This window comes from Semicossyphus pulcher, unplaced genomic scaffold (assembly GCF_022749685.1).
Source record: "Semicossyphus pulcher isolate SPU_LCO1_2020_fin unplaced genomic scaffold, fSemPul1.0.p SCAF_20, whole genome shotgun sequence".
Lineage (NCBI taxonomy): Eukaryota > Metazoa > Chordata > Actinopteri > Labriformes > Labridae > Semicossyphus > Semicossyphus pulcher.
Genome location: NW_027211694.1, coordinates 4,089,754 through 4,102,054, shown reverse-complemented (window position 1 = coordinate 4,102,054; position 12,301 = coordinate 4,089,754). Strand labels below are relative to the sequence as shown.

General features: G+C 44.3%; 1 protein-coding gene across 1 annotated transcript; it reads right to left on the bottom strand.

The window, feature by feature from the left end:
• Nucleotides 1-12,089, bottom strand: vezt (vezatin, adherens junctions transmembrane protein). The gene is made up of 12 exons (XM_069671458.1): nt 11,984-12,089; nt 10,593-10,730; nt 7,152-7,241; nt 6,859-7,043; nt 6,386-6,670; nt 5,428-5,574; nt 5,185-5,332; nt 4,486-4,853; nt 4,018-4,211; nt 2,887-2,993; nt 2,486-2,693; nt 1-2,114 (listed from the first exon to the last, which is right to left on the bottom strand). Exons 1-12 carry the CDS (start codon nt 12,017-12,019, stop codon nt 1,576-1,578), a joined length of 2,445 nt encoding a protein of 814 aa, XP_069527559.1. The 5' UTR covers nt 12,020-12,089; the 3' UTR covers nt 1-1,575.
• Between the last annotated feature and the right edge of the window lie 212 nt (nt 12,090-12,301).

Below are 12,301 nucleotides of genomic sequence, written 5' to 3'. Positions count from 1 at the left end.
TCCAGAATGGTATTTTATTTCACGTTTGGAAAATGCAGAAGGGAGGGGGGAGACCTCATCCCAGAGAGAGGGTGCAGGAGGGGTCAGGACAAGGCAGACATGGTGACGAGAGAGAGAGGCGGATGAGGGGTGTAGGCATACATCAGGGTTCTTATGGCAACGTCATATGAAACATGAAGTTATAGATTGCCCTCAAATGAGAGAAACTTCTTTTTTTATGACTCTACCCGTACAGGTATTTGATTTTAAACCTCACAGCAGCACAGTTCAGTGAATTCATGCCACACAATTCATTCCATTAAGTGTCCAGTCTGAAATATTGGATTGTTTCAGTCTTCATACGGTATTGTTGTATTCCAAGTAGGATTATGAATGAATGTTCTGATCTGTGTCCGTGACAGCGTCAACCCCCATTGTGTCCACACACACAGCGGAGAGATGGATTCAAAAATAAAAGCGCTGATAGTAAAAATAGAATTTCACTTCCTCCTCTTGCAGAGCTCCCTCTGTTTACATATGTGTCTGTCTGTAAGGATTAATGTCAGCTGAGCTCAGCCTTCTGCACGAGATGTGTTCAGATAGAAAGCAAATTGTCATCTTGTTGAATTTGCTTGAATCCCCCAAAACGTCAAATGTACAAACTGCAGTGGTAAAAAGTAAGATTCATTTACTCAAATAGGAAGCTATAGTACAAGTTTGAGGCCTAGGAGTCCTGGAAATAATTACTTTTAAATGACTTTGTTTGGAAATGGGCAATTGTGTATAATAAGTACAAGTTAGAATAGTTTTGTTATATTTAGCTGGCAATATTTATGTTTAGTTTACTTCTGCATTACTGTTTTTAGCTAATATTTAGAAAAGAAAAAAGGAAATGTTCTCTAAATCAAGCTTTTAAACGTAAATATTTTCTGGTTTCCCAACTCAGTCAACTGAATATCTTTGGCTTGTTGATAAAACAAGACATCGAAGGACCTCAGCTTGAGCTTTGGGAAACACTGATAGTAATGTTTCATGTTTTCGGACTTTTTAAAGACCAAAAAGCAAATAAATGATTCTGTTATGATTTGTTCTTCTTTGCTTTCTGTCTGAACACATTTGTATTCTCAACATCTAAACTTCCTGAACGAAGATTGGAGTGTTTTGATCACAGTGATTTATGAGAAAACTGCCATTGAAACAATTTGCGTCTCCAATTTTTTTTATGTATGAAGCCACTCACTAGTCATTACAATCTTTGTTCCCACACCTTTCGAACGATTGTGAACTTAAAAAACACCATGAGGATGTCACCGAGGAAACTGCAAACATTCTGGTCTTCTGACCCAAAACGCTGAGCGGTCAGATTTTGCTTTAGTGGTTCTGGTACCTGAGTTTTAACAGCAAAAGAGCAGTAAGAACTGTGGGTGATGAACAGTAACGTGGACGGATGGGTGACAGAGAGTGGCATAAATATGAAATACCTCCACACTTGAGACAGTTAAGATGTAACACGAGACCCATCGATAAAGACACCCAGACAATCAGACATAAATACAGTCTCTGCTCTGTGCTTCGTTACAGCAGCGAGGTTTCATTTCAGTCCTCCTCAGGGGTTCGTCTGTCATTCTCCTCCTCCTCTTCATCTCCGAACGTCTGCTCCTCCATGCTGATGAGCGACTGCGAGCGTGCTGCCACCTGTGCAGCGATGGCTGAGCTGAAGCTGAGAGCGGCTGAGCCGTGGATCTCCGTCAGTCTGTCCATCACAGAGACAGCGGAAACTTTAGGCTTAATGAAGCAGTCCAGTCCGTTCTGCCCCTCCCCCTCCTCCAGGACGCCATCGTACTGGTGCAGCTCTGGTGCTCCTCCACCTCCTCTTGTGCAGACCGAAGCTCCTCCCAGCTCCCCTTCCTTTGCCTCCAAACCACAGCTAAACTCCATCAGCGATTCTGCAGAGGGGTCAGGCCTCACCCTGCCTCCTTTTCCTTCCTCTTCCTCCCCTTCACTTCCTGCCGGGCGCTCTGAAAGGTGGTTTCCTTCTTCGTCACCAGTTTCTACCGATCCTAAAGAAGCTGGATCATCTGACGGCTTTGTGGAGGGATCTGAATTCTCACAGCGAGAAGAAGGTGTCACAGCAGCTGAAAAAAAGAGGAGAAAACCTACCATTCACTTTGGGAAGCCTTTAAATTACTTTGACAATAATGCAGCAGTTTGACAGGATTTATACTGCAACTAACTAGTATTCAATAACAGATCATTTAAAAGTACCCAGGGGATCGCATGAAACAGTTGGTTGTCAATGACTTTGATTTTCAAGTAACAGCTTCTCCAGTTATCCATGAAAATGACCTGAAGATCTTCTGAATACTGGGAAAAAGTAGCAATTATGTTCCCTTAATATGATTGGGTTTCAGCAAGGGGACAAGGGGAAATATTAAGAATTGTAGATTTAAAATCTCCCCATTCCCAAAATTGTCACAGGAGACAGATGACTCGGGTGAGTGCAGACCTTGGTCGTTGAAGAGCAGCTGCTTCCTCTTCATCCTCTCCCCCTCTGACGCGCGAAAGCCCAGCACAGCTTTCAGCTCGGACAGGACGCGTTTGGACTCCTCCCTCTCCCGCCGCTGCCGTTCCCGCTCCTCCGGTGACAGCATGTCCTCCCAGGAACCCCCAGCTTCACCGTCAGAGTCTGAGTCGGACACGTAGGCCTCCCACTCCTGGTTTCAATGACACAACAGGAGAGAGTGACAACCGGGAAACAGATCAGGGAGACACGAGATATTAAGGGTTAATGAGATTATTTGATCAATTTCAATTTCAAAGGCCATAATGGTGAGAAACTCTTGTTTTTGTTTGACTGTGTGGGAATTGTGACGGAGGCTCTTGATGCAAGAGGACATTATATCTTACAAGCTCTTCTGGCACAGGGTCCTGGTCCAGGATCAAAGGGTAGGACGGAGGAGGAGCAGGAATCTCTGCTAAAGTTGGACCACAGTGCTCCAGACCCTCAGCATTACCTGCAGAGATGGTGTGAGCTGACATTATCGCAACAACAAAAACAAATGACCACAACAAGTTGGTGTTGGAGCTCTGGTCGGCCTGTTTCTTATCCTACATTGTGAAGGATCTACTTCCTCCGTGACTGGCAACAGTCTTGAGTCATTGTAAAGGAAGGAGGAAGTCTGCGCTAAAAATAGGTCCTGTGTAAATTTGGAAACCAGCATACTATAAAAAGGGGGTGTCACTGTCTTATTAATGTTTTATGACATTGAGAAATGAAGGAAGATATGCGAGGCTAATGTTGTGACCTAGTGCTGAACCTAGCGGTGCCTACTGAGCTTCACATCCTGAGCTTCCATGACACCCTGCAGCAAGACACACTTGATTTTATAGCATTTAACAGAATGTGGCATAATTTTGAGTTAAATGAGAAGATAAATACCAGTGAAATCTGTAAATATGAGGCTATAGCGAGCAGTCAGTTAGCTTAGCTTAGCATTAAGACTGGAAACAGGTTAGCATGGCTGTCAAAAGGCAACATAATCTATCTTCTTGCACATCCAAACATGCTATTCCTCGGAGGTTTAATAAAACAAAAAGTAATAAAGTTGAGGCTTCACGTGGTTATGTGTTGCTTGGATCTATTTCTTGGCAGGGAGTAGTAACTGTCAGGAGACAGCTGGTTTCCTGGCAACGTCATATTGTTGACAACCTTGACAGAGCCGTGTTAGTTGTTTCCCTCTCTTTCCAGTCTAACCAGCTGTGAACTGTTGCTTCATATTTAACAGACATGTCATGAGACTGTTTTCAATCGAGCAAGTATTACTTCAAGTTTTTTTTATATTAGACAAATCAATTATTACGTCTTTCATACCTAACAGTGTACGTTTTATTGTCAGTGCTTTAAATACCTTAACCCCTGTCTGTTTCCTGTTATGTGGTTGCTGTTTTATAAATGTTTACCTCTGTGAAAAGAATAAAAAATAACATTCAGGGTATTTTAATATCAGTACATTCTGTGTGTGTTTGCGTTGGACTCACCTGGACAGGCGTTGGCCCGTCTCAGCATGCGCTCCACCTGGCTGATGGTGTCCTCCCAGCAGCCGGAGCTGGCCTGCATGTGAGGCTGCAGCTGGTGCAGGCGGTCGCTTAACTCTTGGTAACCGTCGAACGTCATCTCCGTCGGTTCTTTGGACACCATCAGTTTCTCCAGGTCGTCCTCCAGGATGATCATCCTGACGATATTAAAAACAGAAGACGGGAAAAAGGAAAGTTAACAATACAGATAAAAAGTGTTAAATCTTAGTTAAACATATTTTCAACCCTTACTGACTTTCTAAACACTTATATATCTTTTACTACTATGTACTATTTTTGCTCTGCTGGCGGAAAGACCAAGTTTCCCAACACTAGTCATTAATGTCTCATCTCATTTAAAGGGAAGTGTTGATTGAGGGCAGTAAGGATTATGTGTGTGTGTCCATGTGTCTGTGTGTGTGTGCGCCTCACTCGCTGAGCAGGGCCTTGAGGTGCAGCTGCAGGCTTCTGATAGAGGTGTGCAGAGTGTTGAGCTCTCTGCATTTCTCCCTGGCTCTGCCGGTCCTGTCTGAGCCTGTCGTCCTCAGCTGCGTCTCAAAGTGTCTGTGGAAGTCGTAGCTGCGCTGAACCTCGCCGAGGCAGCTGGCCAGGGCGTGATGGAGGGGCTCGGTCACTGCAGCGATGGACCGGTGCAGCAGGGGAGGAGGCGGAGGAGGAGGGAGGGAGGTGTCTCCTTTGGGTCCGCCCTCTTCGAAATCCTCTATTCTTTGGGGTGAGAGGAGAAGAGCAAGTCGACGGAAACATTCAGAGCTTTGTCCCACCCACAGCTGGAACAGCATCTGCAGGATAAAACAACATCAACTGAGCAACAATAATGCATATGATACAACTTAAAGCAAATAAGTGTATATGTAGCTTACACCTTTAGCAGTTTTATAGGATTGTATGTGCCAAAAAGTCCTGGTAGGCAGATTTTGTTACTTTTGGATGGAGCTAGCCTGGCCGTTTCCCCCTGCCAGTCTTTCTGCTAAACTAAGCTAACTTAGCTGTCTGCTCCAGCAACCTACTGACTGTTCTGGACTGCTCTCCATCTACTCATCTTACTCTCTTCAAAAAAAAGCGAATGAGCCGTTTTGAAGGGTTGTGCTATACCCGACCCACAGGTCTAACCTTCAGGGCAGGCAGACTGTAGTCATCTGTCAGCTCCTGAGCCTGCTCGTCGCCCAGGTGCTCGATACCCAGGCCGAGCCCGAGCTCCTTCAGAGGCACCGCAGACACATAGTTGGTCACATTATCGATCTCAGAGTTCAGAGGGAACGTTCGGAGGGGTTAAGGACACATCACACTTCAGTGAAAACAATTATTGTCTGATGAAAATATGACATCACAACTCTCTCTCCAGATAAAGGATATGCCTTGAGCATGTGACACGTTGCTCTTCGCGATGCTCTGAAGGCGGAGCGGAGCGACCGGTACAGGGACTTCCTCAGTCCGATCAGCTGCTGGCCCCGAGGCATGGCCCCCGGCCCCGCCCTGCTAAAGGAGCTGGCCGCACTCACCCTGTCGAGCAAACTTGACAAGTGAAATGTGATACAACTGTGGAGACGTCCCAAAGAGGCAGGAGGGCACATACAACACTGAACACCACATCACTAAAAGGTGACACACGAGACGAAACCAACAAACTAAGACAGTTCAGACGTGAACATTACACAGGAGCGCTAAAAACTGAGATGTGACAAACGACACAAAATAACATGCTGTTAAATGAAAAGCTCAACAGTTTGGGAAACGGGCTTATTTACTTTCTTACTGAGAGTTTTGTGTAAAGGTTGATACCACTCTCATGTCTGTGTGGTAAATATGAAGCTACAGCCGCAGCTCGTTAGCATAGCTTAGCACAAAGACTGGAAAAAGCTCTAATAATTAACACATTATATATCTCATTTGTTTAATGTGTTCAAAGGAAGGCTAGCTGTTTCCAGTTGCTAAGCTAAGGTAATCAGATGTTGGCTGTGGCTTCATATTTCACTATACAGACATGAGAGTGGTATCGATTTTCTTGTCTCAGCAAAAAAACGAATGAGCATAAAAATGTTAAACTTTTCCTACTGTTAATTGAAGTATAATGCTCGATAATCAGTGTTTTTCTATGGATAATGCTAAATCTACACACAGAAAACAGAAAAATGAAAACACTAGCCACACTACCTGAGGAGCTAAGTTAGCTAGAATGCTGCCTACAAAGGAGTGAATTAACTGAGCAGGCTTTAACCAGGCAGTGACAGTTGGAGAAGTTACAGGAAATGCACATTAGCATCATGTGATTGGGTGACATGTATATTTAAAGACAAAAAATGAGCACACTTACAGGGTGAACCCTCTGGAGATGACCTCCGTCTCCTGCACCAGGCGCAGGGCTTTGCGAGACAGTCCTGTCAGAGTCTTGCTGTTGTGGACCAGACTCTGGAGCTGCGCGGCCCGCGTGTGGACAGCTCTCTGCATGCGGCCCCGTCTCCACAGCGTGATCCCCCGCAGCCCCACCCAGCCCAGCAGAGCCAGGCCCCACGGAGCTGCAGCCAGAGGCCACAGGCCTTCAGAGACGGAGCAGAGACCAAGCAGCACCGCAGTCAGGCCAACCAGCCCCGCCATGTCCCTGAGGGAGGAGAGTTCTGATTAGTGAGGCCGTAAACTGTTCATTTAAAAGTTTAGGTCCATAAAAGGGCAAGCTGTCGGTTTTACATGTCAAAGTCTGGGTTTTTACATGTTTACTTCTGTGATACAGGTCATGAGGTCACTATTGTTTTGAGGCCAGTATCAGTTTGTCTATCTGTAAGAATGTACCATAGTGAAGGTTTGGCTATGAGGCTCGGCCTGGGCAGGGTGTTCACTCGGCTGGATGAGCCAGAGGGGGACGAGGTGAGGGTGAGCAGACTCGGATCCAAGAGCTCGATCAGCTCCACATCCTCCTGCAGCAGCACGTCCTGGTCCAGAATGCACCTCACCGAGTACTGGCCGAACACACCGTCCTACAAGAAAACAAAAACATGTGCAAAGGGGTGTTAAAAGAAGAGATACCTTTGAAAATGAAACTGATTTCAGTGCCAGCATTTCTTTCTGTTTCTTATTCAACCTACCAGCTCCTTCCCGAGCTTCTGAGATGCAGCCGCCTGGTGAATCGGACTCCATCTCCACAAGGCTTCAGCCAGTCTCCACAAGCGTCCTCCCTGCGAATCACACACAAGGGGAAAGGTTATAACTCAGTCGATTAAGAGGCAGCCCTGTTCAAATTTCCTTACGGGGCTTTCTGTCAGTGTTTAGTAAAGCAGCCCCAGTAGATCAGTTAAAAAGATTCACCTACAAGTCATTTCTGCGTGCTTCTTCTAGATTGGGTTTATTTCCCAGGAATCACATATCCATTAAATAACAACTGTTCACAGTAACAAGCAAACTCCCTCATGGTACAAAGGAGTAACCCAGGAGACAAACTCTTTCAGGCAACAACAATAAGAGAAATGTGTGCTTGTAAAAACACTCACTTGGTACAAAAACCACAAAACTGTTCGGTTTGTTGAATTTCCATTTTTGTCTTGTAAGTGAATGTTTACATTTTCGGCAACAATAAAACCTTAATTCTTTCAAACTACATGTTTGACAGACGATGAAGGAAGGTTTCTTTTTTGTCCCAGAAAAAGAAAAAAAAGTTTGTTCGCCTTCGTTGGAGACACTTCAGAGAAACACGCACACGCTTCTGTTTTATTTCTTCTTTCTGTGGAGTCCCTGCATTCCCCGGGACAGTGGACTCCCTTCTGTAAACAGTTGTAGAAATCCACTCACAACCAGAGTGACAGGGCGCTTCACATTTTAAAGTGCGCTGACATTTTGATGCAAAAACAACCTACGGCTGTAAAGAGTTTTTTTTCTGCAAGAGCTTTAAACCAAAATACCAAACTGTAGGTATTGCCTCATCATAAATACGATCAACTATGTGCTAATGAGCTTAGAGTGTTTGGTGGCGTCTGTGAAATGCTTTGTATAAAAAAACGAGCCACGTTTGGAAATATGTTTGTATGTGGAGGCTTTAATAGTGTCGCTGGCATCAAGTCTTCTTTTTTCAGTTAAAAACAAGTAAAAAGTAAATCTTGTAAAAGTGTTTGCAGGAGACACATGGGGTTATTTATTCTGATTGGGCAGCCTGCAAGCTGACCCTTTTCTCAGGGGAGTAAAGCACAAGTGTTATTAGTCTAAAGGCTGCAGTAGTATTGATTACTGATTGGAGACTGGGCTTCAGGATGGGGCATTCACACACTTCCACTCAGCCTCAGAGTGCTCCACAACTCTGTTCAGTCTTCTCTGTAGCCTCATGTAGCGTAAGATGATGTAAACCATGTAGAGATTAACTCACATGTGTCTCAGTGCTCTCTCTCCTGTACATCATCACACAGGGTTCACTGCAGCTTCCAGACACCAGACTGATTGCTACTATGTCAGAGAAATGGACTCACTCAGCACAGATGGCTGGATATGATAGCAAGTCGACAGCATGTGTACTTTTAAAGCATGTAGCGCATGGGAATGGGTCGACATTTTTTTTGCTGAGAGTTGAACTAGATTGACACCCTTCTCATATCTGTCCATTTCGTATAAAGAGCCAGTAGTCAGGAGACGGTAAGCCTGTACAAAGGTAACAAAATCCAACACAACGCTAATAAAAATAAGGGAAATCAACCTAACAACAAATTCCAGTTCGACCAAGGACAATGAAAGCTTACTGGTGGTCACATGGGGTAATTGTAAGAGGAGGAAACAGTGTAATTTACTCATTGTCCTCAATTTGAGAAAACAGGTCTGAGAACTGGAACCAGAAGCCTTTGTTTAACCTACTTTCGTTAAGTTGAGGCGTAATCCTGCCTCTCAATGTTAACTAAATATCTAGTTCTTCAACATACACATTCATTCAAATGGCGCTGAAAGTAACACCGTATCGGGTCATGGAGATTCACACATATTTCACGAATGCTGCATGTGTGCCGTGGTCAGTAAATCAGCTCTGTTAACACAATTTGGCTATTTACTGGTAAGATAAACTCTTGTATGCCTACAAGGTGTTTGGCCTCGGCTCCGACTTTATCTGGGCTGCAGGAAACTGGTCACAGAGGGACGAGCCAAAGTCTTTCCTGTCTCATCCGAAATCCCTCATCCTCCTTAGCTCCTTACAAAAACAGTGTACCAGAGAGGAAGCGTGACACGTACGGAAAGTTCTTGAACGAAGCAAACACAACACTGCTTCCCGTCCCGAGAGGAGGGGGGAGGGAAGGTGTGTCATGTGATCAAGAGCATCCCAGGACATAATGTGGATCTGTTTGAATCCCAGGTTCGACTCAAACTATCAAAGATTTGATTAATGAAAGAGGTATTCAGAGGTTACAAGTTCCTTTGATAGTAGAGTTGACGTGCACACAGATTCACTAAAAAAATACAAACTTTCAAACGGCATCAATATGAGCTCACAGAGGATGCTCACAGAGGCAGGAATAACGTCAGAGAGTGTGGTGGCAGTAATCATGTTTTGGCTATCTCTGGTAAGATCAGAACAACAGCAGGAGAGAGGTGCACAAGAGCGAGAGTTTTTTTTGTAAAAAACAGGAATCTGCTGTGTGTTGCAGATAAAAAACATGTAATACAAAATACCTGCGTGTGTGTATAAGACGCACATCCTGTCATTTCTTGTCTGATTGAAGCAAAACACGTGAACTGATGAACACAACAGCATAACAGTCTATAAGCCAGTGACGGAGTCAATAATTGAACTTATTGTTTTCTGTCTGACTGCAGAGGTCAAACAGACACACTCTGCCCCGGGGCAGGGAGGCAGACTGAGGCAGGGGGGGATGGTTAGAACTGCCCTCTCTTAGTCAGTTAAATTACCCGATGGGGTAATTTGTGTACTCAGATTTGTTGGTTACACAGTTGACAATATAATTTAATTAATCTGGGGATGCAACTAACAAAAAGTTACTTTCATCATAGATCAATCTGCAGACCATTCATCAAATTAATCGTTCCATCTATCCATAACCAAACTATATTCAGTTTCATATCAGATTAAGAACATAACAGAACCTGCAACAAGAGAATTTGGGGCATTTTTGGGGTCACTATGACCAACCGTCTAGGGACAAAGGATGAATAAGTTAGATAAAGCAATAAATAATTAATGACAGCTATTTTTCTATATTTCAATATCCACAAGTGTCGAGTAATTCAATGCCAGCACAATGTGATCTGATTCTGATGTTAAGATCAAAAACCAGCATGTTGACATCTGGATGTACACCAGTTATGATATATTGTATTGTATATGTTTTGAATATCTTTGTGATATAATATATGTTCCAGTCTCTCTGTGTGAGATAAATGACCCCTTAGGCAAAATGCAGGTCAAGCTGAGATACGAGAGACAAAATTAGATTTATGTGTCAGTCAAATTAACTAGTTGATAAGTGGAAAAAAAGCTTATTATTTTGTAAGGGGAGGACAGGCGTGTATGATTTGTGTAAAGGATGAGGACAACTCACTGAAGTTTTCTGTGCAGCTTCGTCGGGAGAGTTGAGGTCTCCCTCTTGTCCGCCATAGTCGTCGTCCTGTGTTGCCGTCGGACATGCCTCAAAGTCTGTGTGCCCTAAATCATGCAGGTACTGGAAAAGAGGGGAGTTCTGCAAAGAGAAAGAAAGACAGACTGAGTTGTAGTTGAAGAATGATGGATGAGAAGAGAGACAGACGGATAAAATATGCCAGATGAGTTGAGAGGAGGAGAAGAGAGAAAATCCTGAGTCTGCTTTGGGATGACAGTCATCCTGACTTTGCCCTAGTTTTTCCTAGTGTGGATCCAAAGGTGTCCTGATAAGGGAGGGAAAGTATTCGTCAAGCCATTCGTCTACTTTCCCTCAGGATTCATAAGCTGAAGTTAAGGCTCCATCCTCACCCACAGCGCCTGTCTCTCCTCCATGCAGCTTACTTTTTCTGGTCTGGGAGGAATGCTGTAAAGCCAAAGTGCCTTCACATGTGAATCTGTAAATCATCATACACTCCCAGATGCCTAGGTTGTCTTTGAACCTCTCCCTGCACCAAATATTTCCCTGAATTCTTCTCTCCAGCATGGAAACTGGACCAAATGTAATCACAATCCATCATGTAACAACATGATCTTCTTAAACACAGTCCATGCACTTTCTTACCCTGAACAAAGAAAGCTCACAACCGAATGAGGCATGAAATAAGCAGAAAGGAGGGAAAATATCCCATGCTAGAATCTGTCTAAAAGATGCCTGACCCAGTTCTCCCCCAGCTGCTGATCCTCTTTTGATGGAAAACATTTCTCCTACCATCTTTGCTATGTTTTGGTGCCTCTGGTCAGCTGCACAGGAGCATTTCATTTTAATGGATTTAACTATCATCCATCATTAAAGACTGTATCTCCAGATAGTAGCCGTCAAACATATAAATGCTACTTACATGCATTGTCACACGAAGTCCCAGCTCATGTTGTCACCATCCAGATGTAGCTACGTTCGTGTGTGTCTGTGTGTGTGTGTGTGTGAAGGTTTTTTTTTTCAGAACCGACGCATTGGATCTGGTCATCCCCACCCCACCTTTAACTACCAGTCTGATGAAACAGCAACAATGGCACCCTAGCACCCAGCTCAACCTCTCCCATGACCACCAAAGCTCCTTGGCGGACAACAAATAAGCAGCCAGCCAAATATGTGGATTTGTTGTAGTTCGTCAATGCATGGCAACAGGGCAAACGGCTGCTAATGAGAGGTTAGCATGCCTACAAGCTTGCTAGCTGTCTCTGTCAGCTAGCTACCTTTAAAGAGCCCAACGTCTATATTTACCTATGGGCTCGCGAGGTATGACAAAGCATCAGTTACAAGTTCCGTTAACAAACAGCAGCAGTAATACAAACCTCAAATACCACATCTTCATCAAACTCCTCAGTCATTGCTGTCCGCCATCTATACACAGCCCGTTTTGCATTCTGAAATTGTAGGCGACAGTAGTCAGAAACAGCCGTTGAGAAGTTGGTAGTTAGCCGGTTGCTAAACTGCAAAAGAAACTACAATTCCCAAAATGCTAATCTTCAACTGCCACTTCCTCGCGAGCAACGGGCAAGTGCTCGTGCTCGTTGGGTGCGAGAGCGCTTCAGGTGGCCGCGAGAGGTAGAGGCCCAACCGTTGGGAAAGCTAGGCAAGGAAAGAATTGTAAGCTAGCAAAAACAGTCAGT

Excerpts from the sequence above, each read along its gene's own strand:
- vezt (XM_069671458.1), bottom strand. The coding sequence starts at position 12,019 with ATGACTGAGGAGTTTGATGAAGATGTGGTATTTGAG. Across the intron at positions 7,044-7,151 it reads AGAAGCTCGGGAAGGAGCTG|GACGGTGTGTTCGGCCAGTA; the intron begins GTAGGTTGAATA and ends GTTTTCTTGTAG. Across the intron at positions 5,333-5,427 it reads ACGTGTCACATGCTCAAGGC|GTTCCCTCTGAACTCTGAGA; the intron begins ATATCCTTTATC and ends ACCCCTCCGAAC.